Genomic DNA, 18,349 nt, shown 5'->3' on the forward strand with positions numbered 1-18,349 from the left:
AAAAGGGAGTTTGTTTTCATGTTTGTTTCTGAGCACATGATTTTAACACATTCGAGGTGTGAAAGTAATGAATAACGAACCTGATTTATTGTTTATTGAATACTGAATATTTCTGTTTCTGACAGTGACAGCGATAATGGACCTTGGACATGATTATGAATAACTCACTCTTTGCTAATATTTAGATTATTTTTAATGTGCGGACGACGTGGTCTGTAACACGTCGACTTGTTCAGTACAGTAATGTCACATTACACCAACATGAGACACGAAGGAGTCCAGTTTCATTCCTGCAGAGGGGAGGGCAGCGTGTTTGACGCAATTACATTTCCATTCTCTTGTTTTGCCGTGTGTGTGTGTGTGGGCTTGTGTTGCTATCTTTTTGAGGACCAATTTCACTCTTAAACCATTGTAGTGAGGAACCTTCTACATTGTGTGGACATTTTGGAAGCTCCTCACTACTTCAAATGGGCTGTTTGAATGTTCGGACCTGTTTTTAAGGTTCAGGTTAGAATTCGGTTAAGGTGAGGGTCAGGTTTATACCTGTGAGGGTCCTCACAAGTATACAAGGACATAGGTGAGTGTGCATGTGTGTGAGTACAGGCATTATACAGTGTAAAGGGTAAGTGCCAGCTGTTATTTCTGCATAAACAAACTGTGAGCCTGAAGCAGAACCAGCAAGTCAATGTTGACATCGCACACACACACACACGCACACACACACACACACACACACACACACACACACACACACACACACTCTGTCCGACAGCTCATTTGTTAAACTCGGGGGAATGATTCGATTTCAGCAGAGTTCCTCTCCTCCATCTCTTCCTCCTCCTTGACCTTTTCCTTGTGTTTTCCAATCAGCAGCTCTCCTCCTCGTCTTGTTCTTTGCTCTAATTTCTCTGCTGTACAATTTCCTCTATTGATTTCTTTCGTGCCCGGCTATAGTCGGGGGGAATCAAGGCTAAGTACGCAGCTTGTCTCTTTTAACTGGATTCAAAAGAGGGGCTGAAATCGTCTTTGGATTCCTGCCCCTCAACCGTGTCGATCTATGAACAGGTTCATCAATAGTTTGAAAACCAGAGCAGCTGCTTCATGATTGGGTTTGTGAGAAAAAGGTCGATGAGGCAACTTTAATCTTCACTTCATTTAGAGCCCAATCCAGTCCTGATTAAAGCCACTTTAAATCTGCAATCACTCCTTCGTTCACTCACTCACGACTGCCTACAGTTTACTGTACAGAGAGCAGTGAATTATCCACTGTTCATTAAGCCACACCCACGTTAGTATTAGCAGCAAATTGTACTTAAAGTATCAAAAGTAAAAGTACTCATTATGCAAAATGGCTCCATTGAAAGTGTTACATTTATTATATATTTATTATAGGAATTGTATTGATTCGTTAACGTCTAAGAAGCATCTGAATGTTGTCAATTTTAGTTGGTTATGTACTGTTGATTTCAGACATCTGTCCCTTCACATGAAGCATGAGGGAGGAACGAAAGCTAGTTAGCCTATCTTGCTAATGTTCATGTTATTTCAACACCTGCTGAGTCACCAGTCGCTCCGGCACTCTCAGTGCTGTGTTCATCCATCATTACAGAAAGGAGGGGGTCTCGCTAGCGTTGGCTGTCTCGCAAATAACCAGTCTAGACTCAGAGCAGTGAGGAGTCCTGTAACCTCTGCACTTCATGCGTGTCCCTGTGATTCAAATCACGACACTCAAATCACAGATGGGACTAACAGCAAAAATCAACAGCTAACAACATCAGGCCTGCAGCTGATTGACCGTGCTGCTAGAGAAGAAGACATAATATGAACTGTGTTTAGCGCCAACAGATGTTGGACCAATTAAATTACAGCTGGAACCAAAAATTCACGCTAGGACACCAATGCTACCACGGCAGAAAGATGAGATATATATAAAAAGATATATGTAAAGATATATATACTGATAACTCAGAAAAAATATTTTTAATATCAGCTCAACTTGAAATGCAATCTACTTTAAATAAGAGCAAGTCATCAAATTAAAAACGTGGAAAAGATTACAGGATACACTGAGATAAAGTGTGGACAAATACTGTGATAAAAAACAAATAGACATGAGAACACACACACACACACACAATGCTGTTCAGTATGTTGATCTGTTTGTTTTCCATGTTGACGGACGGTTTCACTCTCTGTTGACTTGTTCAGGTGGAAAACAGGACGTCGCTGCCAATTCGACAAAACAAAAACTCTCAGCTGTGAAACTGGTTTAGCTGTCTTCAGTGGAGACCTCGTCCCTCAGCTGTGTGACCATCTTCTTCCCTCCCTTTCTTTTATCTTTGTCTGTGCAAAAACATCTGCGAGGCAGAAATTTCTTTTCCTGACACAGAAAAAAAGAAATATACATTTAAAAGCGAGAACATTTTAAAGGAGATTAATATTTGGAAACAAGATGGAAAAAAATGAGAGAAACAAGGGATTAGACCTTTGAACTTGAACAGATGAGAAGAGAGAAAATACGTCTTTTTTTTGTCTTGTAATTTATATAACTTATAACTTTAAAGCACATTTAACAAGCAGGCTGTGTGACTTTGTTTACAGTAGGATGCACTCTGTTTAAGACGCTGCCTGTCCAGGATCTGTCAACAGCTTGTAAGCCGAGTCGGGGGGCTGAGAGGGCGGCGAGTCAATAATTGTAAGAGGACACTTGGCCTATATAATCTGATTCCTTTCTGAAGGTTAACTCCGTCTTCGCTCCACAGACTTCCTCTCTGTCTTCATTCCATTATGAGAAACAGGAGACAGAACAACTGCGCAAACAAAGCCTGAATGCTTAATGAAGCAAAGCTCACATCAACATGCCATGTTAATGAAATTCAGTTCAACAGCATTTGAAAGTAGACTTTGGGAGACCTGATAAGGCTGGGATTTGAGGCGGGGGGTTAATTAATGAGTGTTTGAGAGGACTGTTTGTGCTGAATCAAGGGTGAGTTATCAGTTGCCCTGCTGCACGGGTCCCCTGGTGATTGGGCACAAATTGAGAGCGCAGAGCAATTCCCCTGGAGTTCGGTTTAATTTCTTCTGTCACAGAGATTCCACTGAACCATGTTAACCCCCAGCACCGCCAGGAAATTAAGCTGCAAAAGAGGCTTAACGTTTCCAAACAAAATGAAATGAAAGGCTGTGCTGTAGGCTCCATCTTCAAGAGAGAACAATATTTCAAAATGTGAATCAGCTTCTCTGTGCACAGAAAGAAAATGAAAACATGTGTCCTCATTAGTAAGGAAATGCAGCTTGAAACAGGAAGTAGTTTGAAACATCACTGTGGAAAGTGAGGGAGAGGAAGATAAGGTAACATGACTTCAGTTGTTCACTTTTCTACTCTGTATTATCAGAACTTGTGGGAGCAAACAAAAACCCACTGAACTCGAGCTGCTCTGCAGCAAACAGCAGACAGACACAGTTAGAGACCAGCGGGTGGACACAGTGGAGCATTTAGCAGCTGAAGAGACAGATGTTTCCCTCAGGAGTTGGTAGAGACCAAAGAGCGAGAAGCTAAAAGACAGTGAATGTTGGACTGGACAAATGTTGTGTCAAAAGTAGCTTGCATGTGTCTGCAAGAGGGTCTATTACGTATGTTGACCCCTCGACTGCTGCTTCCCCAAGTATAAAAAGCAGAACACCGGCTAACTGTAGCTCCAGTTTGTGTCTCTCACACACAGCTGCTGGCAACGTTGTGATATGCTAAAAAAAATGACGTTGTAGATCAAGATCATGTGATGTGATTGAAAGCTCCAGAACAGCCACTAAAGGGAGGTGAGGATGAACCTTCACATTCCACGTTTGCAATGCAAACTTTCTGTTAAAAAAAAAAAAAAAAACATAAAATAAAGTTGTAGACTCCTAAGTCCATGTTTGGTTAACCTTGATGACATCACTATGACATCATCAGGGTTATTTTCTGAGACTTGACAAAAAATCCTCCAGAGCCATAGAAGACATTACATAGCTGAGTCAAACTCCCCGTGACTAGTAAACTGATCTTTGAGTGTAAAACAGGTGGAGTGCCCCTTTAACACTCTGGATAATCCTTGTTTATGGTTTGTTACCAGGACCAGTCCTGTTCCAGTTAGTGAGGACGGTTACACACTCGATTGACTCGTCTCAGTACGTTTCCCAGCATAGTCCTGCTGGCTCGTAGCGTCCCAGCATGCTGTCCTCCTGCTCGTGGATTATCATGTAATCCCTGATATTCATCAGCCTGGGAGGTCAGAGGTCATCTCATTACAATTGTACAACATCACTCTCATCTTGGTGTAGTTGAACTGGATTGTACTGGTTTGTGGGGTTAAAGAGGAGCACAGTTCAACGTGAGGACGGCTTTGATCATCTCCCTCCTCTAAACTCTGGTGGTCTGAGCTGTCAGGGCGTCATTTTCAAGCCTTTTACACACCTGAGAACAAGCTGACAGGTGTGAAGGACACCTGTCAGCTTGTTCTCAGGGGCAGCAGCTGAAACAGTAAACTTGGATATTAGAGCATTTTCAGTATGTTCATCAGCTTATCTTTGCAGAAGTATGTTCACTGTATATTTCTGGTGAATATCTCCTTGTTTATTTGAACTCATTAGAGGTGGAAATCTCAAATCACTTTGCTGATTTGAATCACGTTGTTCAGTTCAGGTCAAAGATTCGTAGTCACTGAATATGTAGTTCGTTCATTGTTTTTACTAAGCTACGCACTTCAGTACATAAGTAACTAACTCTATAAAGTAGTTAAAACAAGCTAACTGTATATAAAGTCATTAAACTAGTTAACTGTATATATAGTTAAAACTAGCTAACTGTATATAAAGTAATTCAAACTAGCTAACTGTATATATAGTTAAAACTAGCTAACTGTATATAAAGTAATTCAAACTAGCTAACTATATATAGTTAAAACTAGCTAACTGTATATAAAGTAGTTAAAACTAGCTAACTGTATATAAAGTAATTCAAACTAGCTAACTGCATATAAAGTAGTTAAAACTAGCTAACTGTATATAAAGTAGTTAAACTAGCTGACTGTATATAAAGTAATTCAAACTAGCTAACTGTATATAAAGTAGTTAAAACTAGCTAACTGTATATAAAGTAATTCAAACTAGCTAACTGCATATAAAGTAGTTAAAACTAGCTAACTGTATATAAAGTAATTCAAACTAGCTAACTGCTTATAAAGTAGTTAAAACTAGCTAACTGTATATAAAGCAGTTAAAACTAGCTAACTGTATATAAAGCAGTTAAAACTAGCTAAGTGTATATAAAGTAGTTAAACTAGTTATCTGTACATAAAGTAGTTAAAACTAGCTGACTGTATATAATTAAAACTGGCTAGCTGTATATAGCTAAAACTAGCTACAACAATAAAATGCTGCTCTAACATTGATGCATCAGTATTAACAAACTAATAATGTCAAAAACAAATAATATAAACACCCACATGAGCCATTTTACTGCAGGACGAGTATTTCTACTTTTGATCCTTGAAGTGCATTTAGCTGATAATACTTCTGTACTTTTACTTAAGCAGGATTTTGCAGGGCTGCTGTTCAAACATTCCTGATTATCCTGAAAAAGAAAATGTGCTGTACATCCAGAGACTTTGTGAGGCAGATTAATGGAAGCAGCACAGAGAGGTTTTCTCTTCCCACTGAAACAACATGTTGAAACACCTACAGGACACTAAACCTTCTACATTTGAGAGGCAAAGTTTTCATGCAAAACCAGCGACAGGCTCACTCTTAACTACGATTAGTCAAACAAGATAAACAGCCACACATGAACACATCAAAACACACACAGTTAAGCAGTGTGTGATCTCTCTCTCTCTCCGTGCTGCAAAACATAAACAGCAAATAAATCCTCAGATGAAGCTTCGATTCACAAACAATCATTTTACAGAGGTCACATTATGAGAGCGAGGATGTCACCATCCCAGCGGCTGATGTATTGGTTATTAGATCTGGACGGAAAACAACCACCTGCTTCTTGTAAAGCAGCAATGCAAATCATGAATGACATAATAGTGTGTGTGTGTGTGTGTGTGATGCAGATAGACATACTGAGCATCTGTGTTTTATCTTCTGTCCTTTCTTATTAATCCTCTCTGCGTTTGGACGTCGGTCTGCACAAACTTTGTCAATCAGGATTTAGCTGCATTTAAACAAAAGCTTTTCAGTGGAGTCCAGTTTATACTGAAGAGTCATGGTCAAGTAAAGACAAGCTGCTCTGCACTGTAAAAACTCTTTGTTTATTCTGTTTATTGTATCATGGAGTGTGTGTTCATCTGCTCGGGAAATAAATCTGCTACAGATCATCTTTTCTCTTTGATTGAGATTCATATTGTTTGTACATTTTATTAAATAAATCTAATAAAATAATAAAACAGTCAAAGTAACTCATGTTGACCTGCACAGCAGCTTGTTGTCATCTCATAGTGCGACATATAGTTATAACCAGTGGTGGAAGAAGTACTCAGATCATTTACTTAAGTAAAAGTAGTAATACCACAGTGTAGAAATACTCAGATACAAGTAAAAAATACTGTATACTGAAAGTTCCAAAAAGTACTTACTATGCAGAATGGCCCATTCAGAAACATATATTATATCACTGTATTATAATTATTGATGCATTAATGTGTTCATCACTTTAATGTTGCAGCTGGTGAAGATGGAGCCCATTTTAATGACTTTATATACTTCTGGGTAGTTTGTGAACCCCCCCCCCCCGGGATCAATAAAGTCTTGTTGATAGAATAATATCATACTTTATTTGTTGATTATATTTTGTAGCATGAATCTGCAAAATAACTAAAGTTATCAAATAAATGTAGTAAAAAGTACAATATTTCCCTCTGAGTTGTAGAAAATGGAAATACTCAGGTTAAGTATGTCAACATTCTTAAGTACAGAACTTGAGTAAATGTACTTTCCTGGTCTTCAGGTATTGGCTGCACTCACAAAGGTTCAAACTTTATGATCAACTCTTAGCACGAAAGCAAATAAACCATTTCCCAAACCGTGGATCTGTTCCTGTGATGAGCGCATTAAAACAGGAAGTGTCCCGTCAAACTAAAACTAAAGGGGCTCTGTGGGTTCATCACTGCTTCATCTTATTTTACGTTGTAGTATGTAGCAATCTGACACTTTGTCAATGTAAAAAAGTGGATATTTAAACTTGTGTTGTGTTTTCTGGAGCATGCAGCCCCACCTGCTCCTTCTCTTTTAATTTGAAGGTAAAAGAAAGTAAACAGAAAAGTATTGATGCCAAGCTGAGGACGATGTCCAGGGATCCTCAGCCAAGATACAAAAAGTGTTGCACTAACATCTCGGATTGATTTGTGAAAACCTGGACGGCTTGTGGACCCGCACAGTCTCATGAGACACATATCGAGTGAAGAGCAGCTTAGAAATAACGAAGGTATTTCAAACAAGAAAGTTTCCTCAGCTTTGGTCAGATAGAATACGTGACTTTGACTTCTACTGGAGTATTACTACACAGTGGAACTACCTCACTAGGCTTATCACAGTGGAAGTACTCCACAACTACTACACTACTTACTAGTAAGTAAGTAAGTATCAGGAAATACATACATATATATATACACTATATTGCCAAAAGTATTCACTCACCCATCCAAATAATTGAAATCAGGTGTTCCAATCACTTCCATGGCCACAGGTGTATAAAATCATGCACAAAGGCATGCAGACTGTTTCTACAAACATTAGTGAAAGAACGGGTCGCTCTCAGGAGCTCAGTGAATTCCAGCGTGGGACTGTGATAGGATGCCACCTGTGCAACAAGTCCAGTCGTGAAATCTCCTCGCTCCTAAATATTCCACAGTCAACTGTCAGTGGTATTATAACAAAGTGGAAGCGATTGGGAACGACAGCAACTCAGCCACGAAGTGGTAGGCCACGTAAAATGACGGTCAGCGGATGCTTTCTGCAGAGTCAATCGCTACAGACCTCCAAACTTCATGTGGCCTTCAGATTAGCTCAAGAACAGTGCGTAGAGAGCTTCATGGAGTGGGTTTCCATGGCCGAGCAGCTGCATCCAAGCCGTACATCACCAAGTGCAATGCAAAGCGTCGGATGCAGTGGTGTAAAGCACGCCGCCACTGGACTCTAGAGCAGTGGAGACGCGTTCTCTGGAGTGACGAATCGCGCTTCACCATCTGGCGATCTGATGGACGAGTCTGGGTTTGGCGGTTGCCAGGACAACGGTACTTGTCTGACCGCATTGTGCCAAGTGTAAAGTTTGGTGGAGGGGGGATTATGGTGTGGGGTTGTTTTTCAGGAGCTGGGCTTGGCCCCTTAGTTCCAGTGAAAGGAACTCTGAATGCTTCAGCATACCAAGAGATTTTGGACAATTCCATGCTCCCAACTTTGTGGGAACAGTTTGGGGACGGCCCCTTCCTGTTCCAACATGACTGTGCACCAGTGCACAAAGCAAGGTCCATAAAGACATGGATGAGAGTTTGGTGTGGATGAACTTGACTGGCCTGCACAGAGTCCTGACCTCAACCCGATAGAACACCTTTGGGATGAATTAGAGCAGAAACTGAGAGCCAGGCCTTCTCGTCCAACATCAGTGTGACCTCACAAATGTGCTTCTGGAAGAATGGTCAAAAATCCCCATAAACACACTCCTAAACCTTGTGGAAAGCCTTCCCAGAAGAGCTGAAGCTGTTACAGCTGCAAAGGGTGGACCGACGTCATATTAAACCCTATGGATTAAGAACGGGATGTCACTTAAGTTCATATGCGAGTCAAGGCAGGTGAGCCAATACTTTTGGCAGTATAGTGTGTATATAGACATAGATATACATTGCTGCTGTATATATTTTCAACTTTTATTTTTTGCTTAAATATTGTAAATGTGTATATTTTTTATTCTCTATTTCTTATTTTTATATTTTGTACATACTTTTATTTCTAAATGTATGCTGCTTTCTCCTCTTGAATGGGAGCACCGGTACTGTAAAACTTCCTCCCGGGGATCAATAAAGTATTTCTGATTTCTGAGTTCTGAAAATGTACTTTAAGTATAGTATAGTATAAAGTTGCATAAAATGTAAATACTCAAGTAAAGTACAAGTATCTTGAATTTGTACTCAGGTGTAGTACTTGAGTAAATGTACTTACATTCCACCACTGACTAAAAGATCTGAGACTTCTTCTTCTACCATATTCTGAGTTGAATTGGCTTAACTTCGTTTTTTACAGTGTAGAAGAAGAGAGATGAGGGGAGGAGGGTGAAAAGAGGAGGAGGAGGAGGAGGAGGAGGATGGTCCTGCTGTCAAACACAGATGAGAACACAGCAGCAGCAGCAGGTTTCACCGCCGTTAGATAATCGCATTTCTTCTCCCCTCGGAAGCGGCGGGGCCCGACGGACGCGGAGCGCCGAGCGGAGCACGAAGAAGAAGAAATCACGTTAATTTAATTCCCTCCAACTCCGAAGCTGCCGGGGAGGCGACGAGTGCAGACCGGTGATGCTGCACAGACACACGCCGAGCCTGCAAACTTCAGAGTGGATGTGTAAACTGTGATAATACTCCGCCTCCTGCGGCTGATTTCTGAGGTGGATTTTCAGCTTAATAATATCGGCAATTATGGATTAATTAGTGAGAAGCGGCTTCATTAAAGCAACAGATGAGAAAATGCTCAGGACAAATAACAGAGACATTAAAGCGATGAGGCAGCCCACCTGCGCCCTTTGAGGTGAGAAAACAATGTCTGTAATATATTATAATATAATAAAATATGATCTATTATAATATAGTGTGTTTGTTGAGTAGCTTCTCCTCTTTAAGTGGAAAACTGCTGCTGTCATCTTTGTTTCCGATGAAGTCAAACATCAGTGTAAAGATTTTACTGTTTACTCGCAGTGGTGGAAAGTACATTTACTCAAGTACAGTACTTAAACACAAATACGAGGTACTTTGAGTGTTTCCATTTTCTACTCCACCACATCTCACTACACTACATTTATCTGACAGCTTTAGTTACTAATTACATTTCAGATTTAGATGAATTATACAAAATTAAATATACTTTCACGTTTCTATTTTTACTTTAGTAAAAGATCTCAGTACTTTTTCCACCGCTGCTGAAAGCCTTTCCATTGGATCTCATCTTGACAAATAATACAGGCTTAACAGGATTTATGTGTTACAACACAATTATAAGGTCTTATATTACCAGGCAGTTCAGTGCAGCGGACATTCATTTAATATGAGTGTTTCACCTGAAGTGCTTTAACTGAGCAGACAAGACTGGAAGATGTACTTGTTAATATATTTAATGTGAGGGCTGTAAATCCGTCATCTTGATAAAATAATTGCTTAAAAGTTGGTTTTGTGACAGATAGGCTTATCAAAACTATGACCACAATATAAAGTATATGTGCTGTACATTAGGAATGATGTTTAAAAGACTGTGTACGTGAAAAAGTATTGCAAAAATGTACTTAAAGTTTCAAAAGTAGAAGTACTCGGACAGAATGGCGTCTTTCAGACTGTATTATTATACTGATACTGATGTGTAAAGCAGCAGTTTAACAGTGTAGCTGGTTGAGGCTCATTTTAACTACTTTATATACTGTTGGGTACTTCAGCACATAACTGTACATCATATTTTATAGACTGATCATGTTTTATGTGTAAAAAGTACAATATTTACCTCTGAAACGTAGTAGAGTCGAGGTAACAAGTAGAAGTACCTCAAAATTACTTGTAGTACTTGAGTAAGTGTACAGTAATTAATTTCCACCATTAGACACTCGGCATCTCACCAGGAAGTGTTCAAGGATTCACCTGTTGGAGAAAACATGGCAGAACGAAGTTTTTGAAAATGATTTCACAATATTTTCACATTTGAATTCCAGGAACGAGCTGATCAGTAAGTCAGTCAGTTAGTGTCGTAATAAATCAGGACTACGGTAGTAACCTGACCAACCGTCACAGCTGACGACGGTAAACGTCTTTGCCTGCGTTGGCAGAAAGCTCAATATTCCACTTGTGTTAGTATTTCTTTAAAAAACCAGCAGAACAACAGAGACCAAGAATGTGTGCGTGAATCCACGTAGCTGACGGTCAAATTAAAGGGTGAAAAAAGTGAAATTATTATTAGTCCAAGTTTTCAGATTCCTGCCTCCACAGTACAAGAGAGGTGAATGGGATTTATTTTGTGGTACTCACAACATTGGAAATTCAACGGCAACACCTCTTTCTAAATAGATGAAAAGATCTGAGCTTCAGAGCTGCAGAAGAGCTGGAAACTTTGAAAAGATGTTTAGATTTTGGAAGCCGCTGTCTTGATGATCTAAGTGCACTCAGTTTAACTCTTTAGACTCAGGTTTGATTCATAAAAACATGTTTTAAGGATGTCAGGTTGAAAAGTAGTTAAAGGAGCTTCTGTTGGCTGTTCGATCTCAGATATTTTAACCTTTCTGGGTCGTTCACTCCACGATGTCGCACCAGAGCCCATCAGAGTTTTTAAGGTCACACATCAGTTGAGTGAAAGCCGCCAGAGTCACATGAATCGAGGCGTCAACTGGTGTGAGGTCAACCAAGAAAGGTGTAAGGACTAAAAGCGAGGTGCGAGGTGATCTTTTCTTTTTTTTTTTCAGTGAATTGTAAATTTTCTTTTTACTGTGTTTGTTAAATTATTAACACTATGAAATCAATGAGTCAATCAACAGGAAAAACATGGAATCAATACATGGTATTAATCGAACTGGATACGATATGGCGAGCCAGCACTGCTGCCAGTTTGCCCCAGTGGCCAACTGCGGTACTGCAGCCCAAAAAACCTTTTCCCCATAGACTCCCATTATAAAAGAGACATTTGTAAATCGGTTGACAGGACACCTCAAACTGCAAGAAAATGTCACTAATTACTCTAATTACATTTTTAATCACACAGGATAAATATCTGGTATCAGAGGCTCCGATGGCCTAATAAAGTCGCCCTCTCTTGATTTTTCTGTCCTCAGATTCAGAGGCAGCAAACGTCAATGTTTGGGTCCAGAACTACAGAAAACAGCTTCACCGTGGGTCTTGGTTTTGATGAGCAGCATAGAGTCTGTGGATCTAGTCAGGGGCAAGTCCACAATACATTTAAAAACAGGCATAATAATATGTTTAAATTATGTTCTCCACATGTGGCTGGAAAGTTCAGCGTTGATAGTAACACCTACATTTTAATGTGGTTTAATCTGTTGAGATGTTTCAGATCAATAACAAGGACTTCTGTTTTGTCCTGATTTAGCTGCAGGACATTTTGGATCAAACATAAATTGATGTCGGAGACGCAGTTTACAAGATGGCCTCAGGTCATCAGGATCAACAGCTATATAGAGTTGGGTATCATCTGTATAGCAATAAAAGTCAATGGATGATGACCGAGTGGTAACTTACTGAACAGTAGTGGACCCAGGACAGAGCCTTGTGGCACTCCATATAAAATGTTGTTTTATAACAAGAGGCTTTGAATTGAGACAAAAAAAATTTTATTGATAGAAAAACTAGGACTTGATGTACTAAAGACTGACTTGGTTTTTTATTTCTTTGTCATCAAAGCTTCTCTGTGGATCCTCCTCCTAAACTCCCGCCAACTGGACATATAAGTACCTCCTCCATCCCGTCACACATCCTGAAGCCAGCATGCCCATCATCAGCAATGCCAACCACGACTTCAGCACCTACTCCATCAGCAGTGACGACAGCAGCCTCGACCGCTTCTTCACCGAGATCCCGGAGACTGATACCATCAAGGGCGTTTACTTCCAGCGCGCCCAGCTGCTTCGTGACCCCAAGGCCACGTATGTGGTCGACCACACCCTGCAGGTTCTCATCAATGTTGGAGGTAACCGCTACACCTTCCCCTGGAGCACCTTGGAGCAGTTCCCCCAGAGTCGTCTGGGACGTCTGCGCTTCTGCACCACCCCCGAGGAGATCGCACGACTTTGCGACGACTACGACGAGACGTGCCAGGAGTACTTCTTCGACAGAAACCCGACAGCCTTCAGGGTCATCCTCAACTTCCTGGCTGCAGGCAAACTGCGTCTGCTTCGGGAACTGTGTGCCGTGTCACTGCACGATGAGCTCGACTACTGGGGCGTGGACCCGGGTCATATGGAGCGCTGTTGCCGTCGCCGCATGATCACCCGCGTAGAGGAAGTGGCCGAGCGAGAGCGCAAAGAAGAGGAGTGGAGGCAGAAGAGGGTGATGATGAAGAAAAGCACAACACAGAGTGAAAAGGGCAATAGCAGACTGACATGGATGCTGCGAGAAGTGGTGGAAAACCCTCAGTCAGGGTTGGCCGGGAAGACGTTCGCCTGCCTCTCTGTCGTCATGGTGCTGGTCACCGTCATCAGCCTATGCATCAGCACCATGCCAGACCTCAGAGATGAAGAGACCAGGGTGCGTATGAAGCCGATGAAAAGCCGACAGCCGCATAACATCCTCTGTTTTACATACATGAAGCCTTTTCTCTAACGTGTTCCAGGAAAGTTCAGGGAAGTTTCCTGGAATTCTTTGAACTGTTCAGCGGAGGTTTCGAATCAGCACATCGCAGCAAAAACAGGCATCTAGAGACACCAGTGTTTGCGTAAATTAACCAAAACCTCCAATTATATTTTCCCAGGAAAATTATGACCAAACGTTTCAGCTGCAATAATCAATATTTACATGTTAACAATAGATCACATGAGTGTAATGTTAAAGGGTTGTTGGTAGCGATGACGACCCAACAGACCATGAACACCTTCTCTGCAGGTCCCCTCAGCTCGACAAAGTGTTTTAGTGTCTTTCAGCTTTACTGTTTTTATTCTCTCTAACTTCTCTCATCAGCGTCATGTCCAGTTTTCAGCAAAAGAGCTTTAACACGCGCTGTATGCTACCCGCCCAGCACCAAACGACAGACATTATCCAGGTTTCCATCCAAAAGTAGCACAAATTCTAACTGAATTTCGAGAGAATTGGCAAAAAGAAAACACAAATTAATTTGCGCTTGCATCCACTACCGTTACCGTGGTTATTAGGAGTTGGTTCATCAAGATAAACAGCTGGTGGCAGCAATTTTCCAGTCGGTGCCATTAAAGCTTTGCAGAAGAAGATGGCAAAATAACTAGATTGATGGGAAACTGTCGTCATCACAGTAAAAAGACTGTCGGGGTTATTTGTAAAGCAGTGTGTGGTGAGGAGTTTTTAACAAATTGCTGTTGCTGTCCTGCTGGTATTCTTCAGTCAACAGAAGCGGACAGGCTGTTGGATTGATTGTTTGACTAATTGTCAGTGTAACGAGTCTGAACCGGGCTACGTGATTATGTTTCTGAGCCAGAGACGGCGGGTCGATTCTCCCCGATGTGCAGTCGATTGCACTAATCAAGAAACTTGAAAATCAAAGCACAGACATGTTCAGAAGCTGAAACTGAAACAAACAAACATCATTTTCATATGTTTCCTGCTTGATGAGAGTTTAGACTGAACAAACATGTGGAGGTGTGTTTCTAAATTTGTCTCAGAGACAAAAGCGAAGCCAAGATTCCTTTTAATTTCTGGAAACCAGTTTTGTTTGCAGTTTTGGGTTTCTGGCAGACATCCGAAGCTTTTAATTAGCTTTTAGAGGAAAATAAGGCTGATAAAAATGAGATGAAGCTGAATGTTGGCTTGTCAAAGAAAGAAATGTACAAAGGCCCTCTTTGACTTCAGACAAAAGCAGATGAAAGCAGCTTCTCAGTTTTGGCTGTGAACATTAATTTTGCCGTCTGAATCTGTCACTATCAGATGCTATCAGCTGTTGCTATCTAGCTAATTAACAGTAACCCCTTGAGTTGGTTGATTAACCTAATGCACACAATGACTCCTACAAAACCGTCTTATGTGCATTTAATGACTGTGACTATGATACTAATTTATTTCTAAACAACGTGTTTCACTTTTACACAAAAAAGAGGATTTGAGGACGACTAACCCAGAATTGGCAAAGTAAACTTCCCTAAAGCTGCAAACGTTAGCTTAAGCTCTGATATAGCGCTCAACATTTTTGGTTCTAAAGTAACCAAAAAAATCATTGTGTTCACTAATGATAAGCTAACGCTTGGCCTTAGAAGTAATGCTAAGTTACTACTGCAGGTAGTAGTTAGCCAGGCATGCTAATGTTTGTTGCTAATGTTAGCTATGATTAATCTCTGTTTGGGAGTGGCCGTTAGCTAATCGTCAATATTCACGTGAAAGTTTAATATCCTTCAAAATGAAAATAAGTGAAGTATGAGCAGGCCAAGTACAATATTGTGTTGTGCTGAGTAAATGTACGTCTCATGTTTCACCAGTTTCTCTGTATCTGCCTGGATGTGGAGACGGACATTAGCTTTAAGCTGTAACAGCCAGATATAAACATGATAATGTGTATCAACAAGTCGGCAAGCAGAAAGCTCAGATTAAATTCATCCTCGTTCCCTGACTGTCACCTCCTTCATAAGTAACTTGTTTTGTTTCCTGGTAACACAGCGTGCAGAACTCAGGATTAAAAGTATTGATTTTAACACTTAATGAAACCTGCCCATCAGCCTTAAATTATTGTCAGTAAACATAAAGGGGCTCATTATGTGCAGTTAGAAAAGCCTGCGTTTTACAAGGTTATAATTTCAGCCTTTTTTTGTGACGAGAAGCTCTTATTGTCTTGTTCTCCTCCATCATTCAGTCAGCTTTCAAAGTCTCACTGAAATGAAAATTGATTTTTTTTTTTCACTCTCGTTTTTAACATTCAGTGCCAAAGAAATGCTGTTTGAGCTTGAATGTAAACCAAAATCAATTTAAGTTACTTTAGCTCACATAATGTTGAAATTATGTTCTGAAAAACTGGGCAGGTGTGACTGTTAATACTATGTGGAGTGTGCGAGGCATCTTTGTCATTTCAAATGAGAAAAAATATTCTGCCACATGTAAAGCTTCATTCATCACTTCAGTATTTTACTGTTGACAAAAACGTACATTGATTTGCTGTGAAAATATGTGCTGCAACCGAGGTCATTTGAGTTTGACTACATATGAAGAGCAAAAATGTGCTCGAAAGACCCCATAATCTACAATTCATCCATTTATTCTTTATGGAATTTTCAAATGTAATAAGTTAATCAATTTTCTGTATTATTAGATTATTAAATTCTCTTTCCTACATCCCCCATAATGCAACTGAATGGCCTCTTTCATCAAACCCCTCGGCCAGATGAATGCCCAGATTTCCCATGACAGCAGCTCGTCATAGAGGCTTTTTATTATAAACTTGTGGTCCAATGCGAAATAACCCTGATGACCATATTTACCTTCTCAGACAGTAGTGAAGGAAGTATTCAGATCCTTTACTTAAGTAAAAGTACTAATACCACACCAAACACTCTATTACAAGTAAAAGTCCTGCATGGCAGCACTGCAAAGTAAAAGCTAAGCTAATCGGTACGTACCTCAATGTTATACTTAAGTACAGTACTTGAGTAAATGTACTTTAACGTTTAATAGCTCGTCCAGAGCCACAGAAGACGTAACACACTTGTTTTCACAGGCTGTGTGAAATCGGCGGAGTGACCCTTTAAAGTGTGTTTTCCTCACAGTGCGTCTGTGTGTGTGTCTGCAGGGTGAGTGCTCGCAGAAGTGTCGCAGCATGTTCGTGGTGGAGTCCATCTGCGTGGCGTGGTTCACCTTGGAGTTTGCGCTGCGATTTGTCAACGCGCAGAGCAAGCTGGCCTTCGCTCGCGGCCCCCTCAACATCATCGACGCCATCGCCATCCTGCCGTACTACGTGTCCCTGGTCGTCGACATCAGAGATGAGTCACAGGAGGACGTCATCATGGGCGCCGGCAGAGGCTATCTGGACAAATTGAGTCTGATCCTGCGCCTGCTGCGGGCCCTGCGGATCCTGTACGTGATGCGGCTGGCTCGCCACTCTCTGGGCCTGCAGACGTTAGGACTGACCATGCAGCGCAGCATGAGGGAGTTCGGCCTGCTGCTGCTGTTCGTCTGCGTGGCCGTGACCCTCTTCTCACCTCTGGTCCACCTAGCAGAGAGTGAACTGGCGCCGTTCGCCGCCACGCACCCCCAGCACAGCTTCAGCAGCATCCCGGCCTCCTACTGGTGGGCCATCATCTCCATGACCACGGTGGGCTACGGAGACATGGTGCCGCGCAGCATCCCCGGACAGATAGTCGCACTGACCAGCATCCTGAGTGGCATCCTCATCATGGCGTTCCCCGCCACGTCCATCTTCCACACCTTCTCCCGCTCGTATCAGGAGCTCAAGCAGGAGTATGAGCATCTGTGGAAGGAGGAGAGAGGCGAGGAAACAGCCTGCGAGTCCAAAGTCGATTTGTCACCAGATGAGCTCACGTCTGTGTCCAAGGAAGAAAAAGACGAGCGGATGTCAAACAGGAGTCATCAGTCCACACTTCCATCTACAGCTTTCTGATGGACCAGAAGAGAGCAGTCAGACACTTTCATTCAGTTATTATATGTTTCAAATGGTGACACTTAACAACATATTCTATCCTATATAAGCACATTTAGACTCTAAAGGACTGTTATATTGTGGACAGTGTATCACACTTATTATTCATGTTCTGGATTCATGCTTTAATAGCTTTCAACAAACTCTATGTAGTACTTATCAGGTTGTACTAAGCTTTTTTTCATATCAGCACAGCATACTAAACCTTTAAAGACAATATGAACTATAATCTTACTGCAGCTATCGTGCACATTTTTATATTTTCAAAAAAGAGGATGAATATGTCGTATATAAAGCTAATATGTGCAATATGTAAAAGTTGGACAGATATGGGAGTTTCCCAGTGTTGCTAGGAGACACTCGTCATGCTGTACAGCCGCCGGACTATGATGCAAAGCTTTTTCAAACAAGCTCACTGTTTCAGACGTCGGTCCCTTTACAACATCCAACATTCGTGCTGTTACGTTTGTGTGTCATTCAGACAGACGGAAGCTAGTTAGCCTAGCTTGCTAATGTTAGCGCTGATTCCCACAAGACGTTTGTTCGTGTGTTCGTTCTGCTTTATAGAAAAGTAGGCGTTCTAGCTAGTTAGCGTGTCTTTCATGGGTCCGGTTGTAGTGGCGCTAAATAATACGACTGTTAAAAATCAGAGCAACAAGAATTCCTGTAACCTCAGCACTTCGCACGCTACGACGTGATTCAGGTCACGGACTAACTCTCAAATCACAGGTGGGGCTTAGCGACAGATAACGACGTTGGGCCCCCAGCTGGTGAACGACCTGAACTGTTTTTACAA

General features: G+C 41.3%; 1 protein-coding gene across 1 annotated transcript; it reads left to right on the forward strand.

Annotated features, from left to right (window-relative positions):
* Window positions 1–12,716: 12,716 nt before the first annotated feature.
* LOC139287340 (voltage-gated potassium channel regulatory subunit KCNG4-like) lies at window positions 12,717–17,514 on the forward strand. The gene is made up of 2 exons (XM_070908323.1): window positions 12,717–13,475; window positions 16,687–17,514. The coding sequence occupies exons 1-2, from the start codon at window positions 12,717–12,719 to the stop codon at window positions 17,512–17,514; spliced, it is 1,587 nt and encodes a 528-aa protein (XP_070764424.1).
* The last annotated feature ends 835 nt before the right edge of the window (window positions 17,515–18,349 follow it).

Source organism: Enoplosus armatus, chromosome 1 (assembly GCF_043641665.1).
Source record: "Enoplosus armatus isolate fEnoArm2 chromosome 1, fEnoArm2.hap1, whole genome shotgun sequence".
Classification (NCBI taxonomy): Eukaryota; Metazoa; Chordata; class Actinopteri; order Centrarchiformes; family Enoplosidae; genus Enoplosus; species Enoplosus armatus.